Genomic DNA, 13223 nt, shown 5'->3' on the forward strand with positions numbered 1-13223 from the left:
CACCAATTTGAGATTTTTATAGTGGAAATACTAATAGGTTTTGACTTTTAATGAGCTTCTGCTTTCATTATTAAAAAGGTTCTACTCATTCTAATAAAAGAACTGTGATTTGTGGGTATCTTCTGATATATTTTAGTTGATTCTTAGCTTCAGCCACCTTAGCAAAAAGAAAGAAGAGGTTTCCCCAGTTGAATTTCAGATAGGTATACATACTGCAAGAGAGGCAGAAGGGAAAATGATAATTTGCTTTATTCATGAATCTGTTCAGATGCAATGTATGCTGCCCAGGCCCATGAAGTTTGGATAAGTCTATTTCTAGGCCCACACCTTGGTGACCACTATCTGTTCTAATCAGATAATCTATGGAAGCCAATGACTGTCTTCTCACTTGTTAAAAGCATTCATACTCAGGATGGGCAGAGCCTGGCAATTAAAAGCACAGATGGTATGTTGCTAGTATCAAAATTTCTTTAGAAACAAAACTGGGAAATTAAAATGTAAAGCAACACATAAGAACTAGACACCTCAAGCATGTAATTGTATATTTATTTCTCTTTTTAAAGAACACTCCTTAATGTAATTCAATATACAAACTTGGTTTCACAGAATTATAATCCACTATATAGCACAAAGATAACCCAGATTATGTGTGTGCGTGCACACATGTGCGTGCCTGTGCACATGTTGCTGTACCCCTCCCTCTCTTCCACTCTTCTGGACCTACAAAGGCTCTTCCCACCTTCAACACTAACCAAAAGCCATTGTGAGTATTACATACAACAGACATCCTCTCACGAGTTCTTTGCCCTTGAAAGATTCTTTTCTCCATTCCCCCTGAGATAGCCAGGAGTCTGACACTCTTACCCTGTGCAAAAGGGTAAGGTGACCTCCCCTAACACAGATGTTAACCCTGTTCCCATGTAAACTGACTGACAGGAAGAGCTGGGGAGCAGGTTTCCATCCCCTTTTCCCCCTTCCACACCCAACCCTCAGAGTCCAAGTGCGACCCTCTGTGCAGCCTTAGTTCCAGTCACCATCCTGTGTAGCAAGAACTAAGGAGACTCTAAGCCCAGGTCTTCTCCATGAGCAGCGCACAGCACTGCCTGCCAAGCCACCGGGCCGGCCGATAACCAAGCTCTACACAGTCCCATGTGCTTTGTCACCTTAATTTTTTAAAGACACCTAGCATAGGTCTGTGGCAACCTAGTGTCCAACTGAGTTACATAAAATTGTACCAGTGATGCACTTGTACATATTTACATGGGGTGGAATGTTTTCCCATATTTTTAGATGAGTATATAGATCAACATGTTCACATAAGACCAAATACTTTTAATATTATTTATAACTGATTTATAAAGCTTTGAAAAAACTCACAATAGCACATTGTTTACTTTAATGCTTTACGGTACTATCATTTTAAAATCACAATCAGCACTTAAGTTATAGTCAATCCAGCAAACAAGAGACAAAAAAATATACAAGAGTTAAGAACTGACTGATACATCCTTTATCTTTTTTTTTAACTAATGCATAAGTGCAGAATAAGATACTCTAGTTTAAATATCTTGTTTACAATGTACATTTTTGTTCTAGTTACGCAACAGTAAATCCCATGCTTCACATAGAAAAGCAATCCACAACATTAAGAAAAAATGTACAATTTATGAAACAAAGTAAATAAATATTAGTATTACAGAATCAGAGCTGTACATAAAAGCTGTTCAGTTTTAATCATATAAAAATATGTTTTAGTGCAACCTCACATATATATTGATGCTGTTTTGCTTTACATCATTTAGATCCAAGTGTCCAAAAAAGGAAAGAAATTACATTTATTACAAAGCAGATACACAAATTCTAAAATATGTACAAATTACTGCTAAAAAATGCTTATAAGAATATAAGCAAAGTAAAGAAAAGGCACAAACATCTGTACAATTTTAAAAGTACCAGACCCAATAGGTTAATTTCAAATTTTGTTTTGGTCAGGCTCATGATGACTTGTTAATTTACCTAATTCTTTTGATATAACAAAAGTATATATAATAGCAAACTACTGTAACTTAGGACAGGCATGCTATAAACTTGATTACCTCCATTTCTAGAAAAACAAAAACAAAAAAAATGGGAAAATGTGGAAATGAAAGTCTCCATGCATCGTAGATCAATGTAGCTGACTCTTTTCTGACGAAGGATCTTTGCCTTCCTCTGTGCTTGAAGATAATTCCTTGCTGCTGTGAAAGTCCGACTGCTTGTCATCTACACAACTCTTGCTGTAAAACGTGGAGTGAGCTAATGGAGTCTGTGATGTACCAAAATTGTCCTTTTCACCATCATGCAAGTCAGGGTGGGTGGCTGAGGTACAGGGCTGACCTGGCTCAGGTCTACTAAAGTGTCTAATGCTAACATGTGCACTTCCCAGGGGGTTCTGGTGGGGCTCCTGCACCCGCGCTGGCTGATCTGCCCCAAGCAGAGCTACCTCTTCTGTGGCAATCCGGAGAGAGGCAATGGCTTTTGTACAAGTCTGTATATTTTCCTCCTGTTCCCGCTCTGTTGCATTTAGGCTGTCTTCCGAAGTGCTCTGTTTCATCAATAGCCGAGGAGAGGAGGGAGTGCTAGGTGGACCAGATGACTGCAAAGCATGAGGACTTCGCTTCTCATGCTGCTTAGAAAGCACATAGGGGTCCTTGGAGAAGGACTCCCCAGGCGCGCCTTTCTTCTCCTCAAAGCCCTCCATTGGCAGGGGCAACGTGGGTGGAGGATGTAAACTGGAAAGGGCTGGCGGCATGGAGTGAACCATCTGGATCCCACCAACGGGCACCATGGGGATAGGAGCTCGCACTTGTTGCTGAGAGTGGAGTGGAAGATGACTGAAGACATAGTCATCAGGACCCTCCGGGAAAAGGCTGGAGCCTGGATGTTCATAAGCACCTTCTTGGTCTCCATAGAGACTGAAGTAAGGAACCTGAGGTAATCCTCTTCTTAAGTTCTGCACAGAGAACAAAGAGAGCACAAAATTCAGATCCTGCTATGCTTCGTTCTTAGGTCAAGCTATTGGATTCATTCACTCACCCACTCACACATTCACTACCTAGACAGGCTTCAATACCTAATCCTATGATCAAGTTTTCCTACTTCAAGACAAAGGAGATTTCTCTGTTGTCTTTTACAATCCTTGAATAAAGGTGTCTGCCTGTGAAAAGTTGCTTTTGTTTCTAAACAGCAAGGTGATAAAGCAGTCAGGATGTTTTCCACTGGGTACAGAGACACATTTCAGCTCTGTTTTTTTTGTAAGAGATAATGAAAAGAAATTAATGGATAATTGGCAAAAAAAGTTTACTGAGCAAAAAACACTAATAAATATTAATAATATTTTTTTAATTCAAAAGGAAATAAAAAGATTACCATCTGTTGCTATACTGGACAGATTTGTAATATTTTTCTTAAGTGTTGATGGGTATATAATTGGAATGACAAGTCTGAAAATTGGCTTTTTAAAAAAGTTTTCCACAGAACAGATGACAAAATGGAACCACAAACTGGTTCCTCCAATGTGTAAGACATTGGTCTAAAGGAATGCATTCCTGCTAAGAGATGCTCAATGCAGAAGACCAACTTCTTCATCCAATAACAAACCAAGGCCATTTAAGTCTTACATCAATAATAATTTTTTAAAGGAAACTATCCATCATAGAAGTAGTTAACATTATTTCAGACAGTTACCAACTTATATTATATATACCAATAAATATTATTTTTTCCACCTCAATATCTTGTTGGCAATCAATAAATTAAGGATGCTTAAAATGTTCAGCCAGAATTTCAGATTCCACAGTCCTAGTCCTGAAAATGGAGAATTTATTTTCTATACTGTTTCTGTAGTGAAATACAACTTAGATTGTCAGATTTAATATTATCAGATTTTAATTACTGTGATTCATTCTTTAGTGGACTGTCATCTAAAAAGGACTTCATTTTTTCTATTTTTTGAGAACCAAAGATAGATAGATAGATATAAACCCATACAGTACACTAGTAGTCCAGGATAGAGCCAAAGAAACTGTTCTTTTTCATTTCAAGAGTTTCAGTTCTAAAACTCAAGGTATGCTCTATACCATTAAAGATTCATCCAGTTCTATCTAGACTGTGATTTCTGCTGCTCTCTGAGATGCTTAGCCCTTACCTTCCTCTGTGATATGTCATACACAAGCTGGAAACATGGGTTCTCCTGAAAGTGTGAGTGAAACGGTGATAGTGATGATTGCATCAACACTATCATTATCAGGACCTCATAAGCTGGGAAAGGTGGGGATTTTACGGTATGAGAATCATTTAAATTCTGCACATAGACAAAATCCCCCTTGTATTTAATCAGGTTTGGAAAAGGCATGTCTCCTTCATCAAACACCAGTTTGGGAGGAAGACCTGTAATGCCTACAGTAACAATCTTTGAAGATAATCAAGTATGTTTTCTTTTAATCACAGCAATCACAGATTCAAAGTTTAAAATAAAATCGAGCTTGTTTATTTTTCCATTTTACTTCTGGCTGCTATTCCATGACCTCCATTGCATACAGCCCATCAGAATGGATCTGTGGGGGAACCGAGGAAGTGGGACAGAAGTCAGAGAGAGAGATGTCCTGTTACGTAAACTGACTTGAGATCCCCAACTTCAGGCTGACAAATGGAGTCATGAATTGTCCTCTAAAACCACAATAATACTCAACATGTTCTAAATCCAGTAAAATCTTATTGGTGCTACTAATGAAAGTTTCAAATTTAGCCCTTCACTGATTTTAACCACAGAGCTACGTGTACAAGTAGAATTTCTACCATGTGGCCACTTCCACTGCTCCAAGCCCCACCAGGAATTTCTACACATCCTCTCTCCTCTCATTCACCCCTTCTTCATCCTCCAAAGAAACTCCCAGTAAGTTTTCTCTACTTTGGTTTTTACTCCATTTGCAATCTTATTGTTTTGTAATTCGGGCCTTATAAATGTGGTGGACAAACTTTCATCTTACTTAAATCTCAGTAAGAAAAATTTTGTCATGGAAAAACAAATAGTGAATTCAAATGTAGATTATGTTAAGTGTAAGTGCATATATATATAGACACATATACACATATGTACAAACATACATACACAGACATCTATATATACATCTATTCGCATGTACCAGATCTATTACCCTACTCATCTCCTCAACAGTATGGCAGTAGGGACCTCTAGACGCAAATGATGAGAGGGAGATAGAAGAGCAAGAGCCTCCTTGGGGGCAGCAGGGAGCAGGGGAGAAGTGACCCATCTGTGCTCAGTCACTGGCTGGGGCTGCTTGGAAAGCATGGACCTGGCTTGAAAACAGTCCTGTCCTGAAAGTGCTGACATACCAGTAGGAGGCTGTTTGCCCACTACATTCCTTACAGCTGAATGACACGTTCTTTCAGGGACAGAAATTTGTATGGGCCACCTCCCTGGCTGCCAGAAACAAATTAAGAAACTGTGGTCAAGAGGTTAAGTGACTTGCCCAAGATCACACAGATAACAAGGGATACGAATGAATGTTGACTGTTTCCCTAGACACAATCTTCATCTACACTACGTACTCACGGCCTGGGCACACCTTTGTTTCTCTTCTTGCTATCTATCTGCAACATTTTTAAAATGGAAAAGGAAATTTATTTATCAAAAAAAAGATAAGGCCACAAGCCACAATATTATTTCATCCTCAACCTTGAACCATGTGTAGTAGACCCTCAAAAATTCAGTAAATACTGAATAAATGGATAAAACATACTTACCTTCTCTATCTATCTATCTATCTATCTATCTATCTATCTATCTATCTATCTATCTATCTATCTATCCATCCATCCATCTATCTATCTTAAAATTAAAACTAACAGGGGCACTGGGGCAAAAACGACAGGGTGGCAGGATGCCTCTTGCTCTTCTACCTCCTTCTCATCATTTTCATCTAGAGGTCCTTACTGCCCTACTGTTGAAGAGATAAGTGGGGTAAGAGATCTGGTATATAGATGTATATATAGATGTCTGTGTATGTACATTTGTACCCATGTGTATATGTGTGTATACATATATATGCACATACACGTAACATCATATGCATGTGAATTCATTCATTTCCTCCAAACCTGTGTTTGCTATGATCACCATCACTCCAAAAGCAGCCAGAATATGAATATGTCACACTGGGCTATAAGGTACCTTCACACCACAGTCAGTGTCCTGTGGTGTGAGAAAGCATAAAGTGGGCAGTGATTGGGACCAGTTGTCCCTACATCAGGGAGGCATGTGAACAATGCAGCAGGCTATACATCCTCTAAAGAGAATTAAACCGGGGAGACCAAAAGCATCATAAATGATAAAGTTTAACAACACTATGAAATGTGCCCATGATCAGCTGGGCATGGGGGCTCACACCTGTAATCCCAGCACTTTGGGAGGACGAGGCAGGTGGATCATGAGGTCAGGAAATCGAGACCATCCTGGCCAACATGGTGAAACCACGTTTCTACTAAAAATACAAAAGTTAGCTGGGCGTGGTGGCAGGCACCTATAGTCCCAGCTGCTTGGGAAGCTGAGGCAGGAGAATTGCTTGAACCCAGGAGGTGGAGGCTGCAGTGAGCCAAGGTCGTGCCACTGCACTCCAGCCTGGTGACAGAGCGAGACTCCATCTCAAAATAATAATAATAATAATAGTAATACCCATGATCTGATATTTAAAAACAAAAATGAAACAACAAAAACACATAAAAAAACTGGTACAAATTCAGCGACTACTAAAACTCACCTCTCTCCAACTTTCTGGGCACATATCTAAAACTCAGATGAACTTACTTAGTCCACTCTTTCAATTCCTTTGCCCAACTTGACTGTGGGTTCCTGTAATTTTTTTACAACCACAGCATGTTTGCACTAAAGGTTTACTTTTTCTGACTGAAAAACTGCATGTTTGCAGTTGACTGAATATGCACCACTGTTTCACAAATGCCACACTCTCAATCCACCTGGCCAATGCCAGAACACAGGCTGCACGGGTGGCAGGGAGGGGCTTGTCTAACACACTCTGCCAGCATCACTGCGTGTATACCACAGAAAGCATGTGTCATCCCAGACTTGGTGTCACACGATCCAGGGCATTTACAGTTCTCTATTCGTGTTGTAATGGCATAAACTGCAGAAGATCCCTTTTTCCTATTTTCGCTAAGGCACCAAAACCTGTGGAAATGTATCTCTTTTTCTTATTAGCTTGCTAATTTGTTAGCTTGGTAAACAGCATCCCAATTGCCATACACGTTTCTACAGGATTTGCTTCATCATGAAGTTGGTACCAGATTTGTGAAAAGACAGTGCTGGGGATGGGGACATGAATGCAGCAGGTTTCCTAAAGTGAAAAAAATGACAGGCTGAGCTCAGGATTCAGGGTGGTGGAAGGTGATGAGAGGGAGAAAATTGGCCGCCAGGGCGGTGATAAAACAGAACTGGGAGCTGGCAGTGTCTTCTGTGGCTGTGAAGGATGGTGCTGATGCACATGACACAGAGATCCGGAGCCAGGGAGTACAACAAAGAGCAGAGACGAGGAAATCAAAACACATTTAAGGCAGACAGATTCCAAAGGTATCATGCCTCTGTCTATGCTAAGTGCATGCTTTACTCATTTTTGAAAATCCTACACAAACTGAAAGAGACATTACAATCTACTGAGCCGTGGAATTAGGTAGGACAGGTGCTTTTTTAATGAATTTGTATTAAACCTACTGCTTAAATGTAATCCATGATGGCTACTGTTATTTTCATCTATAATGAAGGCACATCACAGAAATCTCTGCACATACTCGCTTAGCTCTCCTGATTTCCCTTTCTCCTTGGGCCCACGCTTCCACTGAGCCAGTGCATTTGATGATAGTAATGGCAAGAAAAGCAGACAGGCTCATGTCTTCGATTTATAAACGTGCCGAGTGTGTCATTCTCTCCTCTCCCTGTCCCTGACCAGTTTCACATGTCCACTCATGATGGGCAAGGTAATGAATGTATTAAAAAATAAAAGTTTTTGAGGCCAGGTGCAGTGGCTCATGCCTGTAATCCTAGCACTTGGGAGGCCAAGGCAGGTGGATCACTTGAGGTCAGGAGTTCGAGACCAGCCTGGCCAACATGGTGAAACCCTGTCTCTACCAATAAATACAAAAATCAGCCAAGTGTGGTGATACATGCCTGTAGTCCCAGCTTCTCCAGAGGCTGAGATGGGAGAATCACTTGAACCTGGGAGGCAGAGGTTGCAGTGAGCCAAAATCGTGCCACTGCACTCCAGCCTAGGTGAAAGAGTGAGATCCTGTCTCAAAAAACTAAATAAATAAAAATCTAAAAAATAAAAGTTTTTGAAAGTCAAGGTTAACAACTGAATTAGAATCCTTACCTGGCGATGAGTGATGTCTAAATGTCCCTGTGAGTGTACGTCCATGCAGTCATGGCATTCTAAAGGTTCATCTTTTTTACTTACAAAAAGGCTTCAACTTATGTCTATCATTAAGTTTAGAAAGCATTCAGAAAGGTCTCACTTATTCCCACTGGGAATGCACTGCGGCTCTGATGCAATACTACACTTCGGGTAATGCCACAGCCATGTTACCAACAATAGCATATGACAAAAATGTCTCCCTACTATTTTCAGTAGCCAGATTCACTCCACCCATGACAGATACCCATATTCTACTAAATTTCACACCAGTGCATTATCAGGAGGCACCAATGTGCTTCCACTTATATATTAGAAAGAAAAGTGAATTATACTTACAGGAGGCCCCAATACAATTGGCTCTGCTTGCAAATACTGCCCCACGGACAATGGCGGGTTATGGTATAAAGCCCTTCTGGGAGATGGCGCTCTTATGGTGGTCATGTATCTTCTCTCTCTTCTAGGAGAGAGGTCTCTTCTCGCTGTGATATCCTTCCCAGGAGACACTGGCCTCCTAGGAGACAAATGCCTTCTTGGTGAAACATCTCTTTGGGACATCTCTCTTCTCAGTGCAGCTTCCTTTCTTGGTGAAAGATGTCTCATGGGTGACAGATCTCTCCTAGGTGATAAATGTCTTCTGGGAGATAAATCTCCTTTGGGTATCAGATACCTCTTTGGTGAATTATCTCGGCAGGGTGAAGAATCGTATCCTGGAGAGGAATGGCGACTTGAGGGTGAGAAGTCCCTGGGAGAGGAGCTTGGCTCTGAAGGTAGCATGCACTCCTCATCCATACAACTAGGTATGTCCAATCTGTCTTTGTCTGGTTCTGAGTCTGTACTTTTGCTCTGGAACAGCCTCTGGTATTCTGTCATCTGGGTATCTTCACATGAGTCACTGGGTGTCATAAGCTGAGTAACTCGAATACTTGGCAAAGTAACCAAATAGCTGATCAATGAAGAATGTCCCAGGGAACTATCTGAAGGAACCCCATGGGGTACGGCGCCAACATTCACAGGCAAAGAGGAGAATCTAGGAGGCTGAGGACTCGTGCTTCTTGATCTTGTTTTTGGTGTTAAATCTCCCTGGTCATCAAAGTCATCCTCATCTTCATCATCATCATCATTATCATCTCCATCCTCACCATCTGATTCCTCGGCATCTGAGAACTGATGATCAGTTGAAATGCTGGACATGCTATGCTTCTCTGCTGCTTTGTGCAAATCTTCCATATTTTCTGAAACAATTGAACAAAGATAATGGAGATCAAGATCCAAATGTCAAGGTTAGGATCTTATTTAAGCCCCATTTCTTTCTAAAAGTTTTTCCCAGTCCCTAGTGCCCATAGACAGTTATGTCTGAGAACTCCTATAAAATGAGGCCACTGTGTGACCCTGCATTCATTCTATCTTCTTGTTTATCTATTTCTTTTCATCAACAACTTACAAGAAAGATTCCACAGTAGGACTTTATATCTCAGACATCATCCCACTCACGGAAAACCCTCAACAAATGAGCATGGATAATGTTAATGATGATGCTAGAGGAAAAAGAAAGGCAACAACCTGTCTCTGCAAGCTCAGGTACAAACGTATGTCTAAGTGATGTATCTCAGGAGGTCTGGCCAACCTCAATGATGTTTGTTTGTTTGTTTTCCTACAGGGATTCTTCTTAACTTAAATAATAATACATTAAAATACTTCTCAAATTTCCCAAAAAGCCTCATAAAATCTAATTTGCTATCACAAAGCAAGTGCAATTCTATTCCCTTCATGGCTCTAAATAGAAGTATTCTCATAGTAAGGCCTTTTTTGCCCTCAGAGTCAAAACAGAAATGCATTTCTTCTCAGCAGATTTCAAGCAATTCAATGTGTCAGATTTATTTTCTATATTTAGTATTTAATAAAATGAAAAGTGATCACTTTTTAAAAATATCTAAACTTATTTTACCACCTCAGCCACAGAGCTCCACTGTGCATAATGAAGATGTCTGTCAACTCATTTATGACATACCTGCTTCCTCAGTTTCTGTATCATCCACCGATGTCATTGAGACTCCCAATTCCAGGCATTTTTTCATGTGTGCTTTAGATTTCATATGCTTCGTTAGGTTTCCTTGAAAATGTAGCCAAAAAGAAGAGATAAATTAATTGGTTATCAAATTAACAACTGCTGATGGCTGCTCCAAATTCAATGCGAAATGAACTAATTTTATTAAATTCATCATGTAACACAGATTTGTTTCTACCCACTATCCCTTGTTTCAACCTTAAGAAGAACAATCTGGTTTTTGAATATAACAATCCCTGAGAGCTTTGGCCCAATCTCAGATATTCTTTATTCTAGAAGATATGTGGAAGTCCAGGCTCACATCTTTTCAAGAGTAGGCTCCAAGCAAAACTGGAAATCCCAGGCTCTTCTGCCTGAGAAGGGATCTCATATCTATCCAAATGCACCAGCCTCCTGGGACTCCACGTAAACAGGGAAACACAATCTGGCCACATACCTCAGAGATACTTCAGAATGAAATATTCTCAACACACCCACTGGGCCCCTGACCTTCTGGTATTGATCAGGTATAGGGTAACCTCCAAGGATCTTCAAAGTTCAGAAGAAAAATACATACAAACTAATGTGAGGGCAAACCTTGTCAGTGCACTGAAAGATCCATACAAATAATTAGCTAACTCTCATAGGGAGCATTATTCCCAGTATTTAGCATCTATCTGTCTGGCATATGTTAGCAAACGTTATGACAGCAATTCTTCAAATTCTGGAGCTGCAACATTCTCTTTTTATTTATCTTCAGGCTCCTATCATGCTAAGAAAAAAAGAAAGGTTTCATGCTGAAAATGTTGTAATGATAATGGCATATACAACTATATGTGTATATGAATGTGTGTATATAAATTATTTATATAATTTGTATAACTGCTTTATGAAATGTGAGAAATTTTGAAAACATGGATCCAATCCTCCTTGACCCAGGATCTATAGAAGAATGCACACACACACACACACACACACACACACACATATATATTTATATATATAAATTGTATGCCATATAACTTATCAAAAGAGATTCAGGAACAAATTCAGTTGTAAGGAACCTTTACATCACTTCAGTGAAAACAGCCATAATGTTATCTGTGCCTCTGACAACGCTTTAGCAATGTACTAACAAATACTTTAAGAGAAGGCTCTGTGAAATCTCCGTGGAAACTCAGCCTGCTAGCATAGTTTATTCCTCTTGTAGGAGTGTTAAGCTTGCTGTTCATGTAATGTATGAGCCACAGTTAAAACTGGGACACCGTTATTATTTTACTCATATTGCTTTATTATTTACTTATTGCTTATATACTTATCAATTTTACATGCTGTTTTGATAATTCCAAACAGAAATATTTCCAGGCCCCCATTGCTCTTATTTATCAAAACTTTTATCTGCCATTTTTTAAAGAGCTCAAAAATGTTATAGACATATCAAGAATCCTTAAATCTAGAAAATTAATGAAACGTATCTATAAATTAATAAAAATAACCACTTCTGCCAGAGTGCAAGTATGCTATGATGTATATAGGTATGGATGCTAAGTGTATCAGGAGAGTTTATTTAGATTTTAGTATGTGTTTCTTTCTCCTACATTTTTCTCTCCATTCCAAGGATAGTCAGGCTTTAGACTCGCATCTTCAGAATAGGTCTGTAGCTAGAAATCTGGATCTGAAACAATTCCACCATGGCTTTAGTTTGTTAAAGTCATGAGCTGTGGAAGTAATGTATAAGGACAAGGAGAGGGAAGGAGAGTGGCGGGGGAGGCCCTTGAAGAAGTGGCACAGACGAGGAGAAGGGATTGGTCGTGCAAGGGCGTTCCATCTGTGCTCAGACGAAAATGTGGGTTTGGACAACAGGCATTTCAGCCGGAGGTGAAAACTGGCAGGGTTTTCCAGGATGTTTTGCTCATTTTAAGATTCTGAGACATTTGCACATTCCCAAAGGGTGACAAGGAAACTCCAATAATGACCAAGAATAAATGATTTCCTTCAGGAGATGATGATTCAGAGGCAGACTTAATTTGATTTTTAAAAATATCTAGAGATGTCTCATTTCTTCATCCAGTTTTTCACACAACTACACCTGCAGCAAACTCATATGCCCAGTGAAGATATGTATCATTCGTAATGACTCCTGAATTTGCAGTATTCCCTAAAATCAAAGTTTTTATTTTCTTATCTCCTAGGGAATCTCTTAGTAAAGTTCTGTATAAAGGGCTTGATTGTGCAAAGGTGAGTGGCATTTAAAAGGCCATATGTTTATTTTTTGAGATGCAAATGAACACATACTTTATTTCAGCTTCAAATGAGGCACTCCTGTCATATAGATCTTTTTAATAAAAAGGAAACAGATATGTTGAGAGGCTACCCATTTACACTTCTACAACCAATACAGCAATTTAGGATTTTCAGCTATAAAAGAATATAGCTATACATTTCTCTATCAAAGATAATTTTACTGGATATTTATTTTTCTTGAAGGGTATCAGAGCAGATTAATCAATATGAAAATTTAAAGTGGTGAGGGAATGCCTATAGTATCCACTGAACCTAAGGTAAAACACACTTCTGCAAAAATCAAACAACCTCTAAAAATATAACTGAAGCAACTTCTTTCAGTAAAATATTTTCACATAAATCTATCTGTTAAAAACGGATTTTTTAAAAAAACTTCAAGGCAAGTCCCAGTT

General features: G+C 39.4%; 1 protein-coding gene across 19 annotated transcripts in view; it reads right to left on the reverse strand.

Annotated features, from left to right (window-relative positions):
- Window positions 1-527: 527 nt before the first annotated feature.
- HIVEP2 (HIVEP zinc finger 2) overlaps window positions 528-13223 on the reverse strand; it is a 196659-nt gene continuing 183963 nt past the window's right edge. For all 19 annotated transcript variants that reach the window (XM_065543468.2, XM_065543478.2, XM_065543470.2 and 16 more), the window contains 3 exons: window positions 10492-10593; window positions 8820-9715; window positions 528-2992 (listed from right to left, as the gene is read on the reverse strand). In XM_065543468.2, coding sequence (XP_065399540.1) covers window positions 2168-2992; window positions 8820-9715; window positions 10492-10593 — 1823 coding nt within the window. In that variant the 3' untranslated portion in view covers window positions 528-2167. The remainder of the gene's footprint in view (window positions 2993-8819; window positions 9716-10491; window positions 10594-13223) is intronic.

This window comes from Macaca fascicularis, chromosome 4, assembly GCF_037993035.2.
Source record: "Macaca fascicularis isolate 582-1 chromosome 4, T2T-MFA8v1.1".
In the NCBI taxonomy this organism is placed as follows: Eukaryota; Metazoa; Chordata; class Mammalia; order Primates; family Cercopithecidae; genus Macaca; species Macaca fascicularis.